Source organism: Herpailurus yagouaroundi, unplaced genomic scaffold (assembly GCF_014898765.1).
Source record: "Herpailurus yagouaroundi ecotype Mexico unplaced genomic scaffold, PumYag 184, whole genome shotgun sequence".
Lineage (NCBI taxonomy): Eukaryota > Metazoa > Chordata > Mammalia > Carnivora > Felidae > Herpailurus > Herpailurus yagouaroundi.
Window position 1 is genome coordinate 8,823,722 of NW_024412415.1, and position 21,705 is coordinate 8,845,426.

The following is a 21,705-nucleotide window of genomic DNA, read 5'->3' on the forward strand; positions in this document are numbered from 1 at the left end:
TTGTATACTGGGAGTGAATTGGACAGTGAAATAAAAAAATCAATGTCATTTGTAATAGATTCAAAAATATGAAATACTTAGAGATAAATTAGATAAAAACTGTACAAGGTGTATACACTAAGAACCACAAAGCATTTCTGAGAGAAATAAAAAAGGCCTAAATAAATAGAGATATATACCACATATCATGCTTATGGATCAGAAGATTCAATATTGTTAAAATGTCAATTTTCCCCAAACTAATATACATAGATGTAGTGCAATCCCAGCAGGCTTTTATTTTTGTAACAATCGACAGGCTGATTCTAAAATTTATATGTAAATGCAAAAGACCTAAAGTAGCCAAAATAACTTTGAAAAAAATAACAAAGTTGGAGGACTTACGCTACTTAATTTCAAGACTTATAAAGCTATGTAAATTAAGACAGTGTGGTATTGGTAAAATGATAACAAATAGAGTTCATAAATAGACCCACACATATATAGTCATTTGATTTTTGACAAAGCGCAAAAGCAATTCAATGGATAAAGGAAAGTCTTGTAATCCACAATGCTAGAACAACTGGATATCCCATGCAAAACTATAAACTTTGATCCATGCCTTGCACTATATATAAAAATTAACCCCAAATGACTATAGACATAAAGGTAAAACTTAAAATTATGAAACTTCTAGAAGAAAACATAGTAGAAAATCTTTATGACCTTATGCAGGGAAAGGTTTCTTTGGTGATACCAAAAGCATGATCCATAAAAGAAAAAAATTAATAAACTGGACTTCATCAAAATTAAATACTTCTGACCTTTGAAGGATACTGTTACCAGAATAAAAAGGCAAGGCAAAGAGTAGGAAAATATATTTTCAAGTCACATATATAGTAAAGGGCTTGTATCTAGAATATAAAAAGACCTTCTTAATTCAACAGTAAGAAAACAATCCAATTTAATGGAAAAAATATTTGAACAGGTACTTCACCAAAGAAGATGTATGGGCAAATAAGCACATAAAAAGATGTTAAACATCACTAGTCATTAGGAAAATGCAAATTAAAACTACAACAAGATACTACTACCTACCTATTAGAATGCCCAAATTAGAAGATTGATCGTATCAATTGTTGGTGACAACGTGGAGCAACTAGAATCGTCACACGCTGATAACGAAGTGTAAAATTATACAATTCCTTTGGAAAACAGTTTGACAACTTTAAAAAGTTGTTTTTAAGTTTATTTATTTTTGAGAGAGAGAGAGAGAGAGAGAGAGAGAGAGAGCGAGCACACATGCATGCACAAGCTGGGAGGGGCAGAGAGAGAGGGAGACACAGAATCTGGAGCAGGCTCCAGGCTCTGAGCTGTCAGCACAGAGCCCCACGCAGGGCTCAAACTCACAAGCTGTGAGATCATGACCTGAGCCGAAGTCGGATGCTTAACTGACTGAGCCACCTAGGCACCCCAGTTTGGCGATTTCTTAAAAAGTAAAGTTTATACCTACCACATGACCCAGCAGCAGAGGAGCATAGGGAAGAATTACAAAGGGCATAAGAAAAGTTTTGAGGGTGAAGGATTTGTTCATTACCTTGATTGTGGTGATGATTGACAGGTGTATACACCTGGCCACATTAATCAAATTGTGTTCTTTAAATATGTATGATTTATTGTGTATCAATTAAAGCTTTATTAGTTGTTAGAAATACTCATACTTCTAGACTCAGGAATTTTATCCTCAGGCAATAATCAATGTAAAGCTTTATCTAAAGAATGCTTATCAGGGGCTCCTGGGTGGCTCAGTCGGTTAAGCGGCCGACTTCGTCTCAGGTCATGATCTCACGGTCCGTGTGAGTTCAAGCCCTGCATCAGGCTCTGTGCTGACAGCTCAGAGCCTGGAGCCCATTTCAGATTCTGTGTCTCCCTCTCTCTCTGACCCTCCCCTGCTCATGCTCTGTCTCTGTCTCTGTCTGTCTCAAAAATAAATAAACGTTAAAAAAATTAAAAAAAAAATAAAATAAAGAATGCTTATCAGCATAACACTTGTAAGAGTGAAAAGCTATAATTAGATGTTCCCCCATGGAGGATTAAATACATAGGTAATGGATTCCTATGCAGTCTCTGAAAGCTGTGTCAAATAAAAAGAATATTAATAAAAAAAATAAAAATAAAATAAAAAAAAAGAATATTAATAACCTGGGAAAATACTCAGAATATATTTTTAAGTGTAAACAAGGCAGATTACAGAAGTGAATACATTCAATTACTATGGAAAACAATATGGCGATCCCTTGAAAAATTAAAAATAGAACTATATGATCCAGTAATCCTACTTCTAGGTATATATCCGTATATATCCAAACAATTTAAAAGTAGGATCTCCAAGAGATACTTGCACATCCATGTTCATAGAGGCAGTATTCACAATAGCCAGGAGGTGGAAGCAACCTGTTTCCATTGATGGATGAATGGATAAACAAAATGTGCCATATATATAATGAAATATTATTTAGTCCCCAAAAGGAAGGAAATCCTGTCATATGCCACAATCTAGATGAACTTTGAGGACATGATCCTAGGTGAAATAAGCTAGTTACAAAAAGACCAATAGTATATGATTCCACTTATCTGATGTATCTAAAATAGGCAAATTCACAGAAACAAAGCAGAATGGTGGTTACCAGGGGCTGGAGGGAGGAGGAAATGGGGACTTGTTCCTTGGTATAGAGCTGCAGTGTTGCAAAATGAAAAAATTCAGGTGGTCACAACAATGTGGTCATAGTTAATACTACTGGACTGTGCACTTAAAAATGGTTAAGGTGGCAAATTTTACATTATGTATATTTTACCAACAATTAAAAAAATGAATGTAGAGCATTTTGTACTATTATAAAAAAATTAAGGCATCTAAGGAAAATTTGGGAAGGATAAACCCCAAAATAATAATGATCTCTGGGTTTTGGAATGATAAATGATCTGAGTTTTCTTCTTGATACACTTCAGCATTTTTATTTTCAGATTTTACACAAGAATCATGTTCTTGTTTTATTTATTTTTAAATGTTTATTTATTAATTTTTAAGGGAGAGAAAGGGGGGGGCAGAGAAAAAGGGGAGACAGAATCCCAAGCAGGCTCCATGCTGTCAGCGCAGAGCCCGATGTGGGGCTAGAACTCACGAACCATGAGATCGTGATCTGAGCCGAGGTCAAGAGTCAGACACTTAACTGACTGAGCCACCCAGGCATCCCTCATGTTCTTGTTTTATAATCAGCAATAAATTTGAAGGAAGAAAAAATTATTGCCTTTAATCTTTAAAAACAATAAAAGTTCTGAAAGAGCCTGGCCCAGAGGACACATCATAATGTCTTACTCTTCTGCCTTCTCTGTCTTCATAAAGCTGCAGCCCTGGTTTTTGTGTTCTTGATCTGTCCTCAGTGGTGTGGGAGAGAGACTGGTGCTTCCCAGAATAGTCATTTTGCGTCCATTTGCAAGTTGTGATCCTCTTTCTAGTTACTATATATATACAATATACATATTTTTTAATTTTTTTAACATTTATTCATTATTGAAAGATAGAGAGAGACAGAGCATGAGCAGGGGAGGGGCAGAGAGAGGGGGAGACACAGAATCCAAAGCAGGCTCCAGGCTCTGAGCTGTCAGCACTGAGCCCAATGAGATCATGACCTGAGATCATGACCTGAGCCGAAGTCGGACGCCCAACCGACTGAGCCACCCAGGCGCCCCTTTATATATTTTTAAGTTTGTTTATTTTGAGAGAGAGAGAGCAGATATGAAGGTGGAGGAGGGGCAGAGAGAGAGGGAGAGAGACAATCCTACTACCAGGCTTGATCTCAAGGGCTGTGATATGACCAGAGCTGAAACCAAGAGTCGGATGCTTAACTGACTGAGCCACCCATGTGCCCCTGGTTTTCTTTCTTCAGACTAAAACAATCCCAATTTCAGTCAACTTTTCAAATGAATCCAATTGTGGTTTTTTTCAGGTTAAATCTTATATCAGGTAGTTTTACAGGGAGTGACATTAGTTACCTGGATTTTTGTTGTATTAAATAATTCTTGGGTGCCTGGGCGGCTCAGTTGGAGAAGCATCTGACTTTGGCTCAGGTCATGATTCTGTGTCTCCCTCTCTCTCCCTCTGCCCCTCTCCTGCTCATACTGTCTCTCTCTCTCTCTGTCTCAAAAATAAATACACATTAAAAAATTAAATAATTCTTAAGATAAATATTTTGATAAGACTCAACAACTCTCTTTGCTATATGGAAACTTTATTTCTTTATTTTTATTTAAAAAATTTTAAGGTTTATTTTTGAGAGAGAGAGATAGCATGAGCAGGGGAGGGGCACAGAGAGAAGGGGGGACAGAGGTACTGAAGCAGGCTCTGTGCTGACAGCAGTGAGCCTATGTGGGACTTGAACCCAGAAACTGTGAGATCATGAGCTAAGCCAAAGTCGTACACTTAACCGACTGAGCCACCCAGGGGCCCCATTATATTGAAATTTTAATTGTAATTCTTGTGGAAGCTTTTTTTTTTCCCCTTCGTTTTGTTTTTGGTAATTTGACGTTCATGAGGTTTGGTCTAGATTGTGTTCAGTGATTGGCTCTAAATGCCTACCAAGTCCAGTGTCTTATTCTGATACTTTAAATTCCAGAGTGGTTCAAGGCCTGAGAGACATATGCTGGAGAGATTAGAGGAGGTACTGTGGCCTGGGAAGATTCCTCTTCATTCCCAGACACATCTCTCCTTTCTCTGTGGCCACTTAGCCAGGTCACTGCTGCCACTTGGAGATATAGCTTATAGGACATGCAGGTAGAGATGTCCTGTAGGTACTTGCAGTAAGACTGCCAGCTGCCTCTAAATTGTCCTTTTGTTCAGAACTCTCATTTTCAGCGGGACCCATTGCTGCCCAGGTAAGAACAAAATTTTCCAGTCTCTCTGCAATTCAGTATGATCATAAGACCAAGTTCTGGGGGCTGCTATGTTACCTGAAGGATGTGTGGGACTTGCAAGAGGTCTCCTTTAGAAAGAAAAGTGTTCAGTCTTGCTCTCCCCTTCTCTCTTGTAGCCTGGGATATAGTTATGATGGCTGGAGCTGCAGAGCTCATCTTGGACCGTGAGACCAAGGACTACGTACGGGATGGTAAATCAGAGCTAGAAGGAGCAGAATCCGGGATGAATCATGGAAGCACCGTGCCAGCCGTGGACTGCCTCCCTTGGGCTTCTTTTACAGGCATGTGTTTAAGCCACTATTTGTCAGGTCTCTCCTAGTCAGAGATGAAAGTAGTTCCTAATTAACACTGAATTTGTTACTGGAATTGGAGTCTGCAGTAATAGAACCCAAAATGTGACATTCATTTAGTGAAAGAGAGGGAAAGTCAACATTAAGGATTCAATAATTGCAGGCTGGGATTTCAAATATAGCCACATATATTTTTTGACATGCCTCCTATCAAGAGATGGGATGGATCTTTGTCCCCTCCCCTTAAATCTAGGCTGGCTTGTGAAAGCTTCTGCCAATAGAGTTACTGTGGAAGTGAGGGTATGGGACTTCTGACACCAGGTCATAATATGCCATGCACCTGCCACTGTGTGACATCACTCTTGGAGCCCTGAGCTGCCATTTAAGAAGGCTGATTATCTTGAAACCACCATACTAGGGAGGTCACATGAAGGTACACTACAATCAAATGGAAACTGTCCTTCATCCCTCTCCGCCCTCCCCCCTCAGGCATCAGACCTGTGAATGAAGGTACCGTCTCAGAGGCGGATCCTTCAGCTCCAGCTATTCCAGATTCCAGCCATCTGAGTCCTCCCCAGGCAGTCCAAGTCATTTGTGCTGAGGCCCCACACATGTATAAGCGTTGTCCTTGCTGTGCCCTTTCTGAATTCCTGACCCACAGAATCTGTGGGTGTCATAAAATGGTGGTTATTTTAGGCCATGATATTATGGGTTTTTGTTTGCTTTGTTTTTGTTTGTTTGCTAAGCAACAGATAATTGGAACAACTGGTAATTCTCATTATCTTGTTAAGATAAAAGTTTAACTTTCTGTCACAGGAAAGAAATTCAGAGCTAGGCAGACCAGGGCTAGTTTGGTGTGTTCATTGTGGATGGCTGGAGCTCCAGCAGCCATATTGGACCAGAAGGCAAGCTTGAGGATGGCAGAAGAGCTGAAAGGAGCCTGGGTCTCCAATAAGAAAGAGAGGAATAAATTTCTTCTATCTTCTTTAAGTCACTCTAACTTTTGATCTTTTGATTATATAATAAAAAGTAGGGGCACCTGGGTGGTTCAGTGGGTTAAGCATCTGACCCTTGATTTTATTTTTTTTTTATTTTTTATTTTTTAAATTTTTTTTTAACGTTTTATTTATTTTTGAGACAGGGAGAGACAGAGCATGAACAGGGGAGGGTCAGAGAGAGGGAGACACAGAATCTGAAACAGGCTCCAGGCTCCGAGCTGTCAGCACAGAGCCCAACGCGGGGCTCGAACTCACGGACCGCGAGATCATGACCTGAGCCGAAGTCGGCCGCTTAACCGACTGAGCCACCCAGGCGCCCCGACCCTTGATTTTAGCTCAGGTCACGATCTCACAGTTCCTGAGATGGGGCCCTGTGTCAGGCTCTGTGATGACAGCGTGGAACCCACATGGGATTCTCTCTCTCTCTCACTCTCTCTCTCTCTGCCCCTCCCCTGCTCAAACACACACTTTTTCTCAAAATAAATAAATAATTAAAAAAAAAGTAATGCTAACTGGTATGGAATTTGAATACATGAATCAAGAACTTAGGAAACTGGTTTGGCTAGAGCTAAAGGTTTGAGAATTTTCAAGATGGAAGTGGTAATTGAAGTCCTGGGTATTGATGCGTTTGCCTAAGGAGAGTATGGAGCGAACAGAGAGGAGAGCTGAGGAGAGCACCCCAGGGGATACCAGCAGTTAATGGAGAGCAGGGGAGGTGAGACCAGAGGAAGGGCTGAAACGTGGGAAGAAATCCAAGATGGATGGGTGTCCAGCAAATCTGGCCCCTTCCCCCTAGGGGGAGCCTGGCTGGCAACCCTTAATGCGTGCCCCGTGTGTATGCAGCTAATATGGAACTTTCCCTCTGTTTTGCAAAGCACTGTTTTTATGAAGCCCTCCTACGTGGGACCAGAAGGAAGCTCCTTGAGGTGTGGGGTCAATTGTTAATCGTTTTTATTGTCCCATGGCCTACAACAGTGACCCGCATATAGCGAGAGGGTGATAAATATTTGCAGGCAGGTCTGAATGGAACGGTTGTTGGCAAGGAAGCCGTGGGAAGGGAGGGTTTCAGGAAGGAGGAGTGGTCTGCGGTGGCAAATATTGAGAACAATCAAGTAAGATAAGGCGTGTAAAGGGCCGGTGCCATTTGGCTCAGTGTATCTGGTAATTAGGGCATTGGCGACCTTGGGGAGAAGTGTTTTTGTGGGGAAATAGGGACAGAAAACATCCGCCGTGGGCCAGGTTGAGCTGTGTGGCAGTATGGCATCCTGGCCACTCTCCTGGGAAGGTAAAGGGGAGACAAGCAGGGACGGACACTGGGGGAGAGAGGACTTTTCTTTAATTTTTTTCTATTTAAGTGTATGACGGACAGAGAGCAGGGGGTCTGAGGAGGGAGCCTCCCTGGCCTCCCCACCACTGTACCCTTGCCTCTGTCAGGGTCGATGACACTTTGTCCTTACCCCTTGTGTTGTCCTGGCTCCTCTCCTGCTCTGTGACGTTGCCGGCATTGTTTCAGAAGTGAAGTCACTATTGAATTTCTCAAATTCATATAAAAATCTTGTCATGTCCCCCCCCCCCCCCGCCCCATCCTGCCCTGCCCCAATTCAAATCTAAGTTCCTGGAAAGCAGAGGCTGTTTAGTGACCGCTGTGCTCCGTAGGTGCTCAGCTGGGGCCGGCTGCCTGTCCTTCTGCTCGCTCAGTGCTTCCTGAAACCATCTGAACCTCAAAGGGCACCAGGCGGCGAGAGCCGGTGTCCCATTGGTTGCCGACATGGCTTCCTAAAAACAGAAGAAACGGCGGCCTTCTCACGCCGCGGGCTGGCCTTGGTGTGTGAGAAGCCCAGGCGGGGACAAGGGCAGGAGTTAGGCATGTTTTGCAGCACCAGATAATGAATGAAGGTGAGTCAACGGCGTTTACTCACATGGCCATTTTATTCTGTGCTCAAATAATACAATGGTTTTATAAGCCTCACACTTTGATGAATCTAAGGCAGGGCTGCCTTCATCTTATAACACACAGGTCTTGTGGCCTGACCTACTCTGCTAATTTAAGGAGAGCCCGTTTGCTGCAGATGGAAAGAAAAGATGTCAAAGTGGAGGCTGTTGGCTGTTCTGGTGGAGGAGACGGGTGGCGTCCCAGGTCGGCATTATCTGGGTGGGGACCGGTTTTGCAGGTCTGGAAGCCTTGTTTACCAGTGGTTCAGGTGAGCTGATTAATTCCTGCTTTCCCAGCTTATAGGAGAGTATGGCGCGAGTCCACGCCGCTCAAATTTAATATGTGTAGCCATTATGGGGATGAGGGTCTGGGGGAAGGGCAGCAGAGAGGAGGTGAGAATCTCCTTAAAATGCAGACTCTGATTCAGCAGAGCTGGGGTGGGGCCTGAGGTTCTGCATTTCTAACCAGTGGCCCACCAAGGATGTATTTTGGAAGTTGCTCTTTCTAAACTTTCGTTACTTATCGTCATCCATCTCCTAACAACCAAAGGACTGCCTATGGGAGCATAGAGGCCAAGAAAGAGGGCCCTATGTTCCATGTTTGCTGGGACCACGTGCCTTTCTGGGCACACCTTCCATTGGCCTGGACATCTCAATGGCTCAGGTTATACAGTTCTTTAGTCAAGTTCCCAGCCTGATGGGAGATCTGGATACTTTGACTGGGCTTCTGTGTCCTGGGCCTTTCCCCAGTGATTTATCTGCAAACCATCTACAAGGATGGGCTTCTTCCTCAGGGCTAACCGACTCCTTTAAAGGTTGATCCTTCCTAATTTCATTCTTTTGGGGGTGACTCTCCAAGAGGTGGGATGTGCTGGCCATTGTGTTTACATGATAAATAAGAGGAATCCCATTTAGAAATAAATAATCCCATCTGGAAACCAGAGAGGAAGGTGATAAGAGAATTCAGCGGGGCTCCTGGAGCAGGTTGGTCAGCGAGTGCCAGCCTGATGCCTGAATCCATTTACCTACTCAAACGTCCCTCAGCTGCATCCCAGATCCTTGTTCCGTGAACCTGAGCTGTAGACTGGGGCTTTGCCTGGCATTTCATTGGAGCTGGGGGCCCAGATGGGGCTGCGTGGTTGGGATCTCAGGAATCACCAGTCCTGGGGCTCTGATTGGCTGCAGGGGGGCTGCTGAAACCCATCAGTCACCTGTTTGGCTTTGTTGTTGAAGAGACCAGGCTATCTAGCACTCTGTCTAGATCTTCTAGCATCACGCCATCTATTAATACCCTGATTCATAAAAATGAAAACCACAAAATATCATAGCCTATAAAAATCACAAGAACATAATTGCCTTAAATTTAAAAAGTTGTTTTTCCAGAGAACACAGAGTGTTCCTCAGGTCCTCTTGTGCACTCCTGGAGGCCCTCAGTGCCAGGAGGCAGAGAGCAGTAGAGTCGAGAGGGCTTTGAGCTCCACTGTGCAGGCCGAGTTTCTTAGGAACTGGCCTCTTCTTCAGGCCACTTTGGACATGTGTGGAAGCCTGTGGCTATTGGGCCCTTTTCCCTGCAGGGAAAGGTTTAAAAAAATGCCTTGGGTATAAAATCCCAACACGTGTCTGTGTTATCTTCCTTTGTCTCCTTCTCTCTCTCTCTCTCTCTCAACTTTTAAAAATGTTTATTTCTTTGATAGAAAGCCAGGGCAGCCTGCCTGCACCCCTCACCAGAGAGCAGAGCTGGTGTGCGGGTCAGTCAGCCCTGATGGGCTCCGTGCCTCTGACCATGGGAGCAGACACAGGATCGGTGAGGCTCCCTAGGACTTAGGAGGGACACTGGCTCTTCAGGCGTTTCTTCTTCTCCACCGCCAGTCTCAAGGCCTGAAAGAGCTTGTCTTTGTTATTCAGGATGTTGTACTCAGAGAGCTTCACCAGCTTGTCAAAGGCGGCCTCTGTGTATGTCAGCTCCTTGGTAGCATATGGAGTTTTGGGGCCATAAATGTCAACGTGGCCCTGCTCCAGCTCCTCGGGGCTCCTCTCCACACCTGGAGGTGGCAGAAGCACTTGCTATACATGGAAGGTTGTAATGACTTGTTTCTGCATCTCTCCCTATGGCCTGTCTCAGCCCACACGGGTGCACACACCTGCATGAAAACGTGCACACACATGCACACACACGCACACGCACACCTCCAAGCTCCTCAGGGGCAGGGATGTGACTTGCACATCTTAGGGCCGCCCAGGCATGACACAGTGCCAGGCACACAGTTGGATGTCAATAAATGCTGAATGACTGAAAGAGTAGAAGACGGCACTGCTGGCTCATGGAGGGGTGGGGGGGCCTTTCTTTCTTCCTAAAGCCACAGTTGACTCAGATTAGAGCTAAGCCAGGCTTTCCTGTTAGTAAAGTCAAAAGACTGCACAAGTCTAAAGATAGGAGCTCCTGGCCCAAGGCTAGCAGGTGGCGGGAGCCAAGCTCAGAGGTGGCTTACCTGGGGCCTTGTACTTCTGGAAGGTGTCATTGATGAGTGGGAAGAAAATCACAATGGGAGCATCAGGTTCTTGGGAGTTCTCTATCAGGTAGCACTCCTTGAGATTTTCGTCCCCCTCTTGCACTTCGTATTTGGGGAAGGGGATATTCTGCACAGAGCAGTACTCACAGGTTTGTTTCATGGGCTGGAATATCACAAGAGGACATGTTTGAGTATTAGGAGTGGTGGGGGTGGGTAAGAAACATGAACTTCTTAGACCCAGCTTCCTGATTTCCCCTGCTAACAACTCAGGTCTCCAACTACTCTGCCTGTTTGTGCTATTTTTAGAACAAAGAGCCTGAGGCAGTAGGTTGGTCTGTGTCCAAGTAAAAGCTCCTTCTGAAGGTGGATGGAGCCCTTTCAATGATGCTTCACCCAAACACAACCTGGGTAGATGGGGGTGGCAGCCTGAGGGTGACTGGAGCCACACCAGGGATAGCCATGTCTGGTCAGGCTCCTGTGCGATGTGCATGGCCCTGGGAACTGACAAAGGGCCGACTCTGAAAAAGCATCTTTATAAACATGATGTCACAGAAAGAGCAAGTGGGCTGAGAGAATCAGAATCCCCTTCATTCTGCCCCCTGTTCTAAGCTCACTAGCTGTGTGATAATAAGCAAGCCACTTCTACTCTCTGTGCCTCAGTTTCCTAAACCTGTAACACGGGAATAATAGCAGTTTTTTCATTGTCTCAAAGAGCTGGTATAAAGATAAGGTGAGAGCGTGTGTAGGAAAGTACATTGTCGCTCATTGACAAACTGAAGTCATCGTTATTGGTGTCATGCTTTATCATTGGGCTATACTTCCCTTTCCTGGGCTTCAGAATAGGACTGTACGAAAGTAGACCAAAAAACAATTTCTTTCCCTTAAAAGGCCAGAACTTTTCAAAGGTAAATAGAGAAAAATAAATAAAAAACCTCTGGTCCTGTTCCTAATATAATTACATGGAGGGTCATATTTTCTAGGGAAAGGGGCAATGTGATTATTTTGAAAATAGGACATCATAAGCTCTCAAAATGGTACAAAACTTTAGAATTGACCGGACTCTATTAAGGTTATTTTTAATTTTTTTTTTTTTTTTTTGCAGCTTAAGAATTGCCAAATACAGCAAATGCTCAGATAATAAAATTGCTCAGAAATAAAATTAGAACTCGCTCCGCGAATCTACTTAAACCTCACACTGCATGTGGAGGTCAGCTGGCTGCCCTCCCCTGAGGTTTGGACAGCCAACCTCATATCTGGCATAGAAGCTTGAGTTTCTCCGATGCTAAGTCTTTGGGCCTGTGGGGAATGCGTGTTCTCCCATTTCCCAGCTTCATGGGGCTCGTTCAGTGGCCTGTCTCAGAAGGGGCACAGCGCTCTGCTCATGCGGACTTTCTCTGTTACACTTGCCTTTGTCTGGGACCCAGCACAGTAATTGAGGTGGATGATGAGGTCAACTTTTCTCTCAGGCCTAAGGAGGGGCGGGTAGCTGGAATTGACAAAGAATGCAGTGTCCAACAGGCACAAATGGTTCACGGACCCCGTCAGCTGGTTCGGGAAAGTATCTAGCACCGTGTCTGAAAGCCAAGATATCCAGTTACCATCATGCACTGGCACCATGATCTCAGGATGGTCACAGGCACCTGGTAGGGACCTAATACCCTGCCTGGAGCTCCTTCACCTGGGACTGGCCCTTCCACCCTCCCGCTTGCAGCCAGGATGCCTGGTGAGTCACAGTGCCCTGTTGGGGTGGACTGATGAAGAACGGCATTATCTTGGGGCTGTTGCAAATCTTTTATGGGATACACATAGAAAACCTACTCTGACTCAGCCACGTTGCTTGTGGGGTTGCAGGGGTTTATAGGGTTTACAGGGTTTACACCCTATAAATCAGTACAGACCCTGGGCTCAGAGCTGTCCTTTCTGCCCCAGACAGTGAGAATGAGGATCATCAGGCCAGACCAAATCAGCCATTTGCAGGCTGCAGACAAGTAAAATACAAATGATGGTGGCAAGTCAATCTTTGAGCCTCAGAGGCGCTGGGAGACGCACTGAGTTGAAATTGCACGACCACAGTTTAAGACCTGGCTCTGCCGCTCGCCATGTAGGGGATTCTTGAGCTGGGCCATCCCTGCCCACCTCTAAGGCACCATTCACACTAAAAGGTGCCCCCAGAGCACAACTGAAGAAACTCAGGGCCCACATTTCCCCACCAGGGTCCCAGCTTCTACGTGCTGAAATTGTTGTACAGAGTCAACTAATTAAATAGGAGCACCGCTCCACCTACCGTTCACAGCCTCACCAAACATGGAATACACCATGGGGATAGACTGCCACCCAACCCGATGAGCGTGGTCAGGGGGATTTTGTCATCCTTTCTCCAGGGCAGCCTCAACATGCACTTCCCCTTTATCCAAGCAGAGGCAGGCAAGCAGCCAGGACGGGTTACCTCTCCACATGGAGAACTGGCTGTTCTGGAGGTAGTCGGTGTGCAGCTGCAGCCCCAACAGGAAGTTGTGGAACTCAGACACGAAGGACCTATGGGTGAGGATGCTGCGGAAAGTATTGGACAACCAGGACCCTGGGATCACCACCGCGGTGTCCAAGATGTTGGCATCACATTTGGGGATTTCAGGCAGGAGTGGCTCATCTTCTGCAGGGGAGAGGGAGGAGAGAAGGCAGGTCACAAGACCTGGGGTCCCCAGATGGCCCAGGTGAAGCCATGCATTGTTACCTGGCACCCAGAGGTCAGCCACTGTAAGTGCAGCTCATACCTTCCTTGCCTAAGTTTTAAGGCCTTGGCCAGGAGGACCCAGGAGAGAGAACAGGGGAAGCATAATGGAGATGAGGGGTGATGACAGGCAAGGGGGGCGGGGTCCCAGAGAGGATAGGGAATCTGGAAGAGCCACCTTTAACTTTGCTCACAGATCCCTAACCCCTTAGTTCTCCTGGGCCCCGTGCCACTCTGCCAGCCCTTCCCCCACCCCCCATCAGGCCACAGCTGGCCCCTGAAGCTTGTGAATAGGCCTCGATGGCTCTCCCCTCTGGGCAGGGAAGACCTATCCCTAGCTGCCTTCTCATCTCTGCGAACCAGAGGTGATGCTAAAACACATGGCAGGTGGACTGGTCCTCAGTTTGTGATCCTTCCCTCCCCCCATCGCCCAAGCAACAGGGGAAGCCAGTTGGTCACCCACCGATGTCGTGCACTTTATCCCTCGTCCACCTGTGGAAAAACTCCTCTGAGGTATGGGACAGATTCCAGGCATCGAGCAAGTTCAGGGAGAAGATGCTGCTCCACAAACCTAGGGACCAAGGCCAGCCGTGAGCAGTTCTATCCCAGAGCCCCCACCCAGACACTGACTGTTTCTACCTTGGCCTTGATGTTCCCTGCCAGTCAGGCTGCTCAGGAGGTGGGATAGACTTTGATTTCCCTCTCCCCACAGTGCAGCTGGACACACGGGACTGATGAGGGCTTGCTGGCAAATGCAGGAGGGTCACATGCTCAAGGATAACCCAAATCGGCAGCAGCACCCAGGACAAGATCCTGGGGGAACAGAGCAGGCTTCCCTGTCACTCCTCTAATTCAAAGGCGGGGCCTGCCCAGCATGGGGAGGGCGGTGGGAGAGAGCCTGCCCCTGGGCCTTGGATGCCAGGAGTCACCTAGCATGTAGCACATCCTTGACTCTGGGATCCTTTTCATCAGCCGCCCCATGAAGAACTCGGATCCAAAGAGCTCAGTGGGGATGAAGGCGCCGTACTTCTGCAGGCCCACTTCGTAGGGGGAGAACTCGCACCACTCTGCACACGAAGCCACAGGGCAGGGTGTCAGTCTCAGGCTTGGACAGCCCCGTCCCCCCTCCTCACCGCTTCTACGGGGTCCTGGACCTCGTGGGGCCTGGGGCAGGGAGGCTGCAGTTCCCGCGCAGGGCACATGGGGGCGCCCGCGACCAGCCTCTGCCGGCAGGGCACGCCTCTACTTTGTAGCCTGCAATGGCTCATTTGCTCCACCAAATTGGATAAAAGGAGACCACAACTGACCTCGAAACAGGGCAGGTCTCTAGAGTCCCTCCTTCTGGTCAGCTTAAGAAATATGTAGAACCTCTTCCCTATCCATCAAACCTCTGTTCCTAGAAAAGCCACAAGACCCCACCAGACTGATCCATCTACACAGAAGGGTAGTAAAGTCAGTTTCTTCAGTTGTCAGTGCAGTCTTTTGATGTAGAGGTTGGCAAAACTATGGTGGCGGGGTATGTGTGCTGGGTACCTTTGCTTGCTGAGAAGGGACCCCCTTATAAATTTCTAGCCACCAGTGTTACCTCTGAAATCCTGGTTGCTTACATCATCCTTGACATTGATGGTGAGGTAGATGGGCAGGGGGTTCTGGCCCTGGGATAAAGCAGCACGCTGATCTGACAGTTTGCATTCATTTCTCTGTGGGGGGTGGGGGGGAAGGGGATGAAATGGTTAAGGAGAAGCAGCAAAGCCGCCTGGAGGCAGTGCAGAATTAAGGGGACAGTTTGGACCTCCAGCAGACCATTTCCTGGCTCCTGAGCCCACCAGACCTCTGTCCAGGTCCCAGCTACACCGGTCAAAGCTGCTCTTAAAATGCACCCGTAGAATGTTCACCCACGCTTGGGCTATTCACCATCCCAGACATATGGACAGGAGTGGGACTGAATCTGCCATTTAGGGCTGTCCCTGGGAGTCCCGGGGTTCTCCTTGTGTCTCAAGGACCAGAGAATAAAAAGGTAGGGGTGGAAACGGCCACCATTGTCCCTCTTCATTCCCATAATTTCCACCCCACTTTAACTCGAGCAAGTCCATTTTTCTTATCTACTTGGCATGCCTCTCATAAAATTTGTTTGGGAGGGGAAAAAGAGCTGCTTAAAAAAAAATTAAATGAAAGGCTTGGAAAACTGTGCACTAGATGGGCCACAGTCCCACTTAGTCCCCAGAGATCTGTGTTGCAAAATCAGAGTGGGAACCTGCAGATCAGCCAGGGCCACAGGCCACTTCCCGAATGAATCAGCCAGTATAGACAAGGCCAGTTGAGGTCTTACAGGCCCAGGCTCTGACCCTAGACCCTAAGCAGCTGCCTGCTAGGTGGCCATCCACGGTTACTCAAGTGTGTGAAGGCCATTGAACCTGCGTGAGATGGTAAACATATGTGTGGGACAAATAACACTTGGGCCTCCCTTGAAAGGCAAGCAGGGTGCCCATCATAGTGGCCCAGAGATCTGGGCACGGCAGAGCTGACTGTCCTGGAAGTACAGAAAACTATAGCCTCAGAGAAGAACCCAGTCCCAAAGGAAAGAGCCTCCTGCCTTGGCCAGAGTGGAGGAGCACAGATCTCCCAACATCAACCCTAGACTTGCTTTCCGGGGAAACTGGGCTCCTCCCACACCAAATGCCAGGCAACACTCATACTTCTGTTGTCAAAAGCCTTGGTGCTTTTCCTCCTCAGCACATGGGGCACTAAGTAGAGTTAGAATTATTAACTACCACTTGTTGAGATAATTCCCATTTAAGGAACAGCACAGAGCAGGACCAGAATTTAAACCCCATCCTGCCTGAATCCAAAAGCCAGTACCCTCAGCTTCTGCCTGCCTCATAAGGACAGATTAGATGGTGGGTAATCAAGAGGGGGACAGTGAGTGGGATCCATCAAAAGCTTTGAGCGCTGGGCACCTGGGTGGCTCAGTTGGTTAAGCATCCAACTCTCCATTTCAGCTCAGGTCATGACCCTAGGCTCATGGATCCTAGGCTGATGGATCCCAACCCGTGTTGGGCTCTGAGCTGAGTGTGGAGCCTGCTTGAGATTCTCTCTCCCCCCTCTGCCCCTCTCCAACTGGCACCTGTGCTCTCTCTCTCTCTCTCAAAATAAATAAACATTTTTAAAAAAGCTATTGAGTGCCTCAACTCTGAACCCCCTGACATGCAGGAGGCACTTAATTTTGTTTACAGAAAAAAACGAAGGAATGAATGCATTCTGAAGATGAGGTTCAGGTAATCCTTGGTTTCTCAAATTGTTTGGGTTTTCTGGAAGAGGGAGCCTCCTAGAAAATAATTTGCTGTCCTTCTGTCTCCTGGCAAGTTCTATTTTGAATTCAGAACTCCTCAGATACCTTTGGGAGTGGGGCAGAGAACCACAGGTCTGGATAGAAATTAGGTGGAAAGTTCTGCTTTAGGGCCAAGCAGCAGCCAAAGTTGGCTCCTCCCTGGGGCCTGTGCAGCTGGAAGGGTCCGGGTGTTAGCTGAGCTCACCCTGATGTCCAGGAACACAGCACCCCTGGTAATGCCACTGCTCTACCACCACCCACATGGCTCTCACAGCAGGTGAGAGCCCTGACACAGACTGCTTCCCTTCTTGGGCATGTAGTGCTCTGATTGTTCGATCTCAGGGCAGAAGGAACCTCCTTGGGCCCATATTCCATGTGGTAGCCATGAGAAGGAGCATTGCATATCTTCAACTAAGGACCTCAGCTGCTATGCTCTGAAATCCATGACTGAGTTTGTGCTGGGGTCACACTTCCCACTGGGCTGCTCCCAGCCCCTGACTGACATCAGGGATACTGAGGCAGGCCCATGCATGCCCATGGAGGGCACAAAACTCCTCTGACAGATGACTTGTGCAGAAGACTCTCCAAGAGCCTTGCTGAACCTTCTGGACCAGCAGTCTAGGATGCTTCCACCCAGCTCTTCTTCCCTCTTTCCTCCACTTGGGGTCAGACTTGTATCACAGTCTGATGACTCGCCAGCCTCCTCCAGGTCCCTCCCCATTTTCTCTCCTGGTGTCTTTCGCATGGCTCTCAGAAGACACGCTCTTCTCTGCAGGACTGTACCTACACCATCCCCACCATGAGGGTCTCAGTCATACTCTCACAGGGTATGTGTAAACAATCCCACCGTCTTCTTCCATCGTGCACTTGGGCACCTCATGCTTCCTACGGTCCAAAGATGAATCTACAAGTCTAACCTAACTTCCTTCTGCTGAAATGGAAGTACAGACTCCCCCTCATGAAGAAAGAGAGCTGGACATCAGCCAGGGCAGGTCGGACCCCAGAAGAAGCTGAGTACCTACCTCATCCCCCAGACAGGCCTCAATCAGAAGGCCCCAGAAATCTGTAAAGGTGACCTTGTAGCCTTCCTGACTGCGCTGCCGAAGCTCCTCCTGGAATTTGCAGAGCTGGTCTGGGAATAAGGCAGGCATCTTGTCCTTGACCACATGCCTCCGTGCCTCAAATATGGCCGGCTCCAGGTTTTTGGAGGACCAGTCAGGATCACGGTACAAGGTAGCCATGGTCCTGGAGACAGATAGGCATGGGGAGAGAACTGAGCCAGCTCTGGACCAATCAACACCAGACCCTGGCCAGAGAGAAGGTGGACAGGTCACGGGAGACCCTGACCAACCAGGTCAGAAGACTGGAGGAAAGGGGTGAACATTATTATTCATAGTCACAATGGCCACCCTTTCCTCACTGCCTACCACATGCCAGGTAGAACATGTTGCTTAAGAAAGAAGACTCTGGGGACACTTGAGTGGCTCACTTGGCTAAGTATCTGATTCTTGATTTCAGCTCAGATAATGATCTCATGGTCCATGGGATCAAGCCCTGCATTGGGCTCTGCACTGACAGCATGGAGCCTGCTCGGGACTCTCTCTCTCCCTCTCCCTCTGCCTCTCCCCCATGCACTCTCTTTTTTCTCTTTCTCCCTCTCTCAAAATAAAGAAAATAAACATTAAAAAAAAAGCGAGGACTCTGGAACCAGGTCTTCCTGGTTCAAACCCAGACTCTGTCACTCACTAGCTGTGTCATCTTGGGCAAGTTATCTAACTGCACCTCACATTAGTTCCTCATCTGTGGAATGGAGAGAATTATGATAATTGTACCTAACCTCACAGAGTTAATGTGAAGATTATACAAGTTCATGCAATTTAAAGTGGTTAGAACAGTAGCTGGCACAAAGTAAGGGCTGGGTCGTGGAGTGGTGAGGCCAACATTTGAACCCAGGCGTGGCTGATTCCAAACCCTGGACTCTTTCCACTCTGCCACATTAATTCCCATAATTATGATGCCGGCTAAAGATTTATTTCCCCTTCTTCTTAACTTATATGTGGGCAGTGGTAAAAGAGTGAAACAAACACAGGGATCCCCCCAGCCCTGGGTTTTTGCCTTTTCATGGCCTGGACCCAACCTTTCTGTCTATGTTAGGACAGCACCCAGGAACCCCATATCCTACGGGGGACCTTATCTGTGGCTTCACTGTTGTCTGAGCAGTGGCCTCTTCCTTCACAGGGCTTGTTTCTGGTCTGGGAAGGTGGGGGTTAGTCAAGAGATTTCATCAACAAAAAGAACCCTGCTCTCCATAAGATTCATTCTTACTTTTACATGTTTAAAAAGCTTTCAAAACCATTATAAATGATTGATTTAAAAATTTTTAAAAATCTTTAAATTTTTTGAGAGACAGAGCATGAGCGAGAGAGGGGCAGAGAGAGAGACACACACACATAGAATCCTTAGCAGGCTCCAGATTCTGAGCTGTCAGCACAGAGCCTGACGCAGGGTTTGAACTCATGAACTGCGAGGTCATGACCTGAGTTGAAGTTGGACCCTTAACCGACTGAGCCACCCAGGTGCCCCTAATTGTTTTTTAAAAAAATTTATTTGATTGATTTTAAAGAATACTTTCCAGTGCTTTCCCAGGCCAGGAGACCCTCCCCCCTTCCCCCCTTCCCCTTAAGTTCCTCCTCGTCTTCTGCTTGGCCCAGCAGGGCCAGGAGGATACAGCTTCCCCTCCACCCTGATGGAAGCAGGATTTATCTCTTAATGTACCACCCATGGGCAATGCCAATAAATGTCAGCTATCCTTCTGTCCCATCTGGGCTGAAGCCTTGGAGTTTCTGATGCACCAGCAGCCCTTGGTTTTCCTAGGGCAAGTTCATATCCACTGCTCAAATGAAAGTTACCTAGAGCTCCTCCAGGATGAGGGGCCCAGCTTGGGACAATGAGAGCTCAGACGCCCATTAGTCCCTGACAGAAAATGCAGTTGTGGTCACGGGGCCCCTGCCGCCCTGGACCAGGGCTGTGTTATGGCATCAGTGAGCCTCTTCCACCATAAAGACATTAAAAATTATGTTTTATGACTACTATATAAAAACAAGTAATGTTATTTATTAAAACATTTCCTTCATCCTAGAAGTTATTTTTTTTTTCCTGATCTTAAAAGAAAGTAAAACATTTTTGTGGGCTTCTACAAGCATTGTGGGCCCTAGGAACTGTGACTTCCACGGAGAAGTGGATGTCACGCTGGCCTCACCTTGGGGGGCTCGCTCTCCTTGCTCATCAGCAGAGAGCAAGGAGGTAGGAGCCTGAGGAAGCCGCCAGGGCAGAGGGAGGGGTGAGGATGGGGGGTGGGCCGAAGTGTGCGCAGCCAGAGCTGGGCCAGCTCCACCCAGCCTGGGGTACTTGGCATGGCTGGAGAGGGCACTGCATCTTCCCGGCAGGATGGGGTCAGTGGCAGCAGTGGTTCACTCACAGCTGGCCACCGTGCTCCAGGGTCCCTGCCACAGCCTCAAGATACCTGGTACTGGGAGAGGCTCTCACAACTACCCCATGGGGTCAGTGCCATTGTCATCCCTACTTTACAGATACAAAAACTGAGACTCAGAGAAGTCGAGCCTCTGCCCAAGGTCACACAGCTCTAAGTGGTAGAGCTGCCCGGTCTTTGTGAGTCCCTCTACCTTGGGGTGGGGAGAGCTTCACCAGAGACCCCAGGCCAGCCCATTTACTGCTTTCTCTGGGCCCCACCAGACAGTGGCACCCAGCTCCTTACCAGGTAGCCCCTGACAGGCCAGTGATGTAGCTGGCACAGTTCAGGATGTTCAGCTTCTGCAGCCCCAGCAGGTGGCCGTACATGGCAGTCATGGATCTTGTTCCACCCCCAGTGGCCATGATGGCTATCAATGGTACCTGGGAGCATAGAGAGGCAGACTGCTGAGGCAATGCTGGGTGGGAGATGACATGGAGTGACAGACAAATGCTTAGAAAGAACGATGGAGGAAGCAGAGCTGGCTACGGACAGCCAGAGTGAGGCTTTGGGTGGCCTGAAAACGGCCTTTCAGAGTGATGGGCCACCCGGTAGGTCTAGGATTAGATCTTTGCTCCAAAACCAACAGTTGGTGAGGGTCTGAAGCCTCACACAGTTTGGTCAATCAGAACATCATGGCCAGAAGAGTTCTTAATGCTGTTAGTCTAGTCCTCAGTTAACAGCCGCGGACACTGGGGTCCAGAGGGCCGAGTAACTTGCTTCAGAACCCAGCTAGTGTGCGATTCCCTAATGGTTTCCTCTGGAGAAGCATATGATATTAGGACACCAGGCCCAGACCCGGCACACAATATGTGCTCAGTATATACTATAACTGATAACAGCAGAAATCAATGAATTGTTGATGTGGGAAGGAGCAGGGGTGTCACCTCTGGGTTTATATAGGATTAAGATGCCTTGCAGTTTTTCCCTAAAGATGGGAGGGCAGGGAGGAGGATATTTGGCAAGATGTACTCTGTCTTTGAGTGGGGATTTTAAGATCCTCTGTCGCCTCAAGGCTCATCACAGCCCTCCGCAGGCATGAGGTCTTCATCCTCTCGCCCAGGGTCAGCGTCAGGAGTCCGCACTTGCAGGGTGACCTGCTGCCCAGGGGGATGTGGGCCTTGGTCCATACCAGCAAGGTGACAAAGGCTCTAACAAAGGCACACTGTCTGCCCCATGGGAAGAGGCTGGCCCAGTGAGGGGAAGCTGCTTCTCTGGGGCTTCTGACTGCTGTTCTTTCTGGAGGTCCTGTATCTGTGCATGTTTGCAGGGAGGGAGAATGGGAGAACAAAGCCCAGAGCCTTTTGGGGGGAGGTGTTCGAGCTTCAGATGTTTCCTGGCTGCGAGGGGCCATTTTGTCCCTGTGTAAGGACCTCAGGACCTGTTAGTGCATGGGGAGGGGCCGCTGGGGCTCCTTCCTTTCTGTCTCCGCTTTGCCCT

The 21,705-nt window shown here is 47.6% G+C and overlaps 1 protein-coding gene across 7 annotated transcripts in view; it reads right to left on the bottom strand.

Annotated features, from left to right (window-relative positions):
• Positions 1–4,535: 4,535 nt before the first annotated feature.
• PLA2G4E (phospholipase A2 group IVE) overlaps positions 4,536–21,705 on the bottom strand; it is a 64,613-nt gene continuing 47,443 nt past the window's right edge. For 5 of the 7 annotated variants that reach the window (XM_040492369.1, XM_040492373.1, XM_040492371.1 and 2 more), the window contains exons 12-20: positions 20,512–20,648; positions 17,759–17,981; positions 14,994–15,108; positions 14,338–14,475; positions 13,872–13,979; positions 13,127–13,330; positions 12,088–12,254; positions 10,660–10,843; positions 9,992–10,212 (exon numbers count right to left, since the gene is read on the bottom strand). In XM_040492369.1, the coding sequence (XP_040348303.1) occupies positions 9,992–10,212; positions 10,660–10,843; positions 12,088–12,254; positions 13,127–13,330; positions 13,872–13,979; positions 14,338–14,475; positions 14,994–15,108; positions 17,759–17,981; positions 20,512–20,648 (1,497 nt within the window). Of the gene's footprint in view, positions 5,266–8,145; positions 10,213–10,659; positions 10,844–12,087; positions 12,255–13,126; positions 13,331–13,871; positions 13,980–14,337; positions 14,476–14,993; positions 15,109–17,758; positions 17,982–20,511; positions 20,649–21,705 lie in introns of those variants that run through there. The other 2 variants (XM_040492374.1, XM_040492368.1) reach the window with 2 other exon arrangements.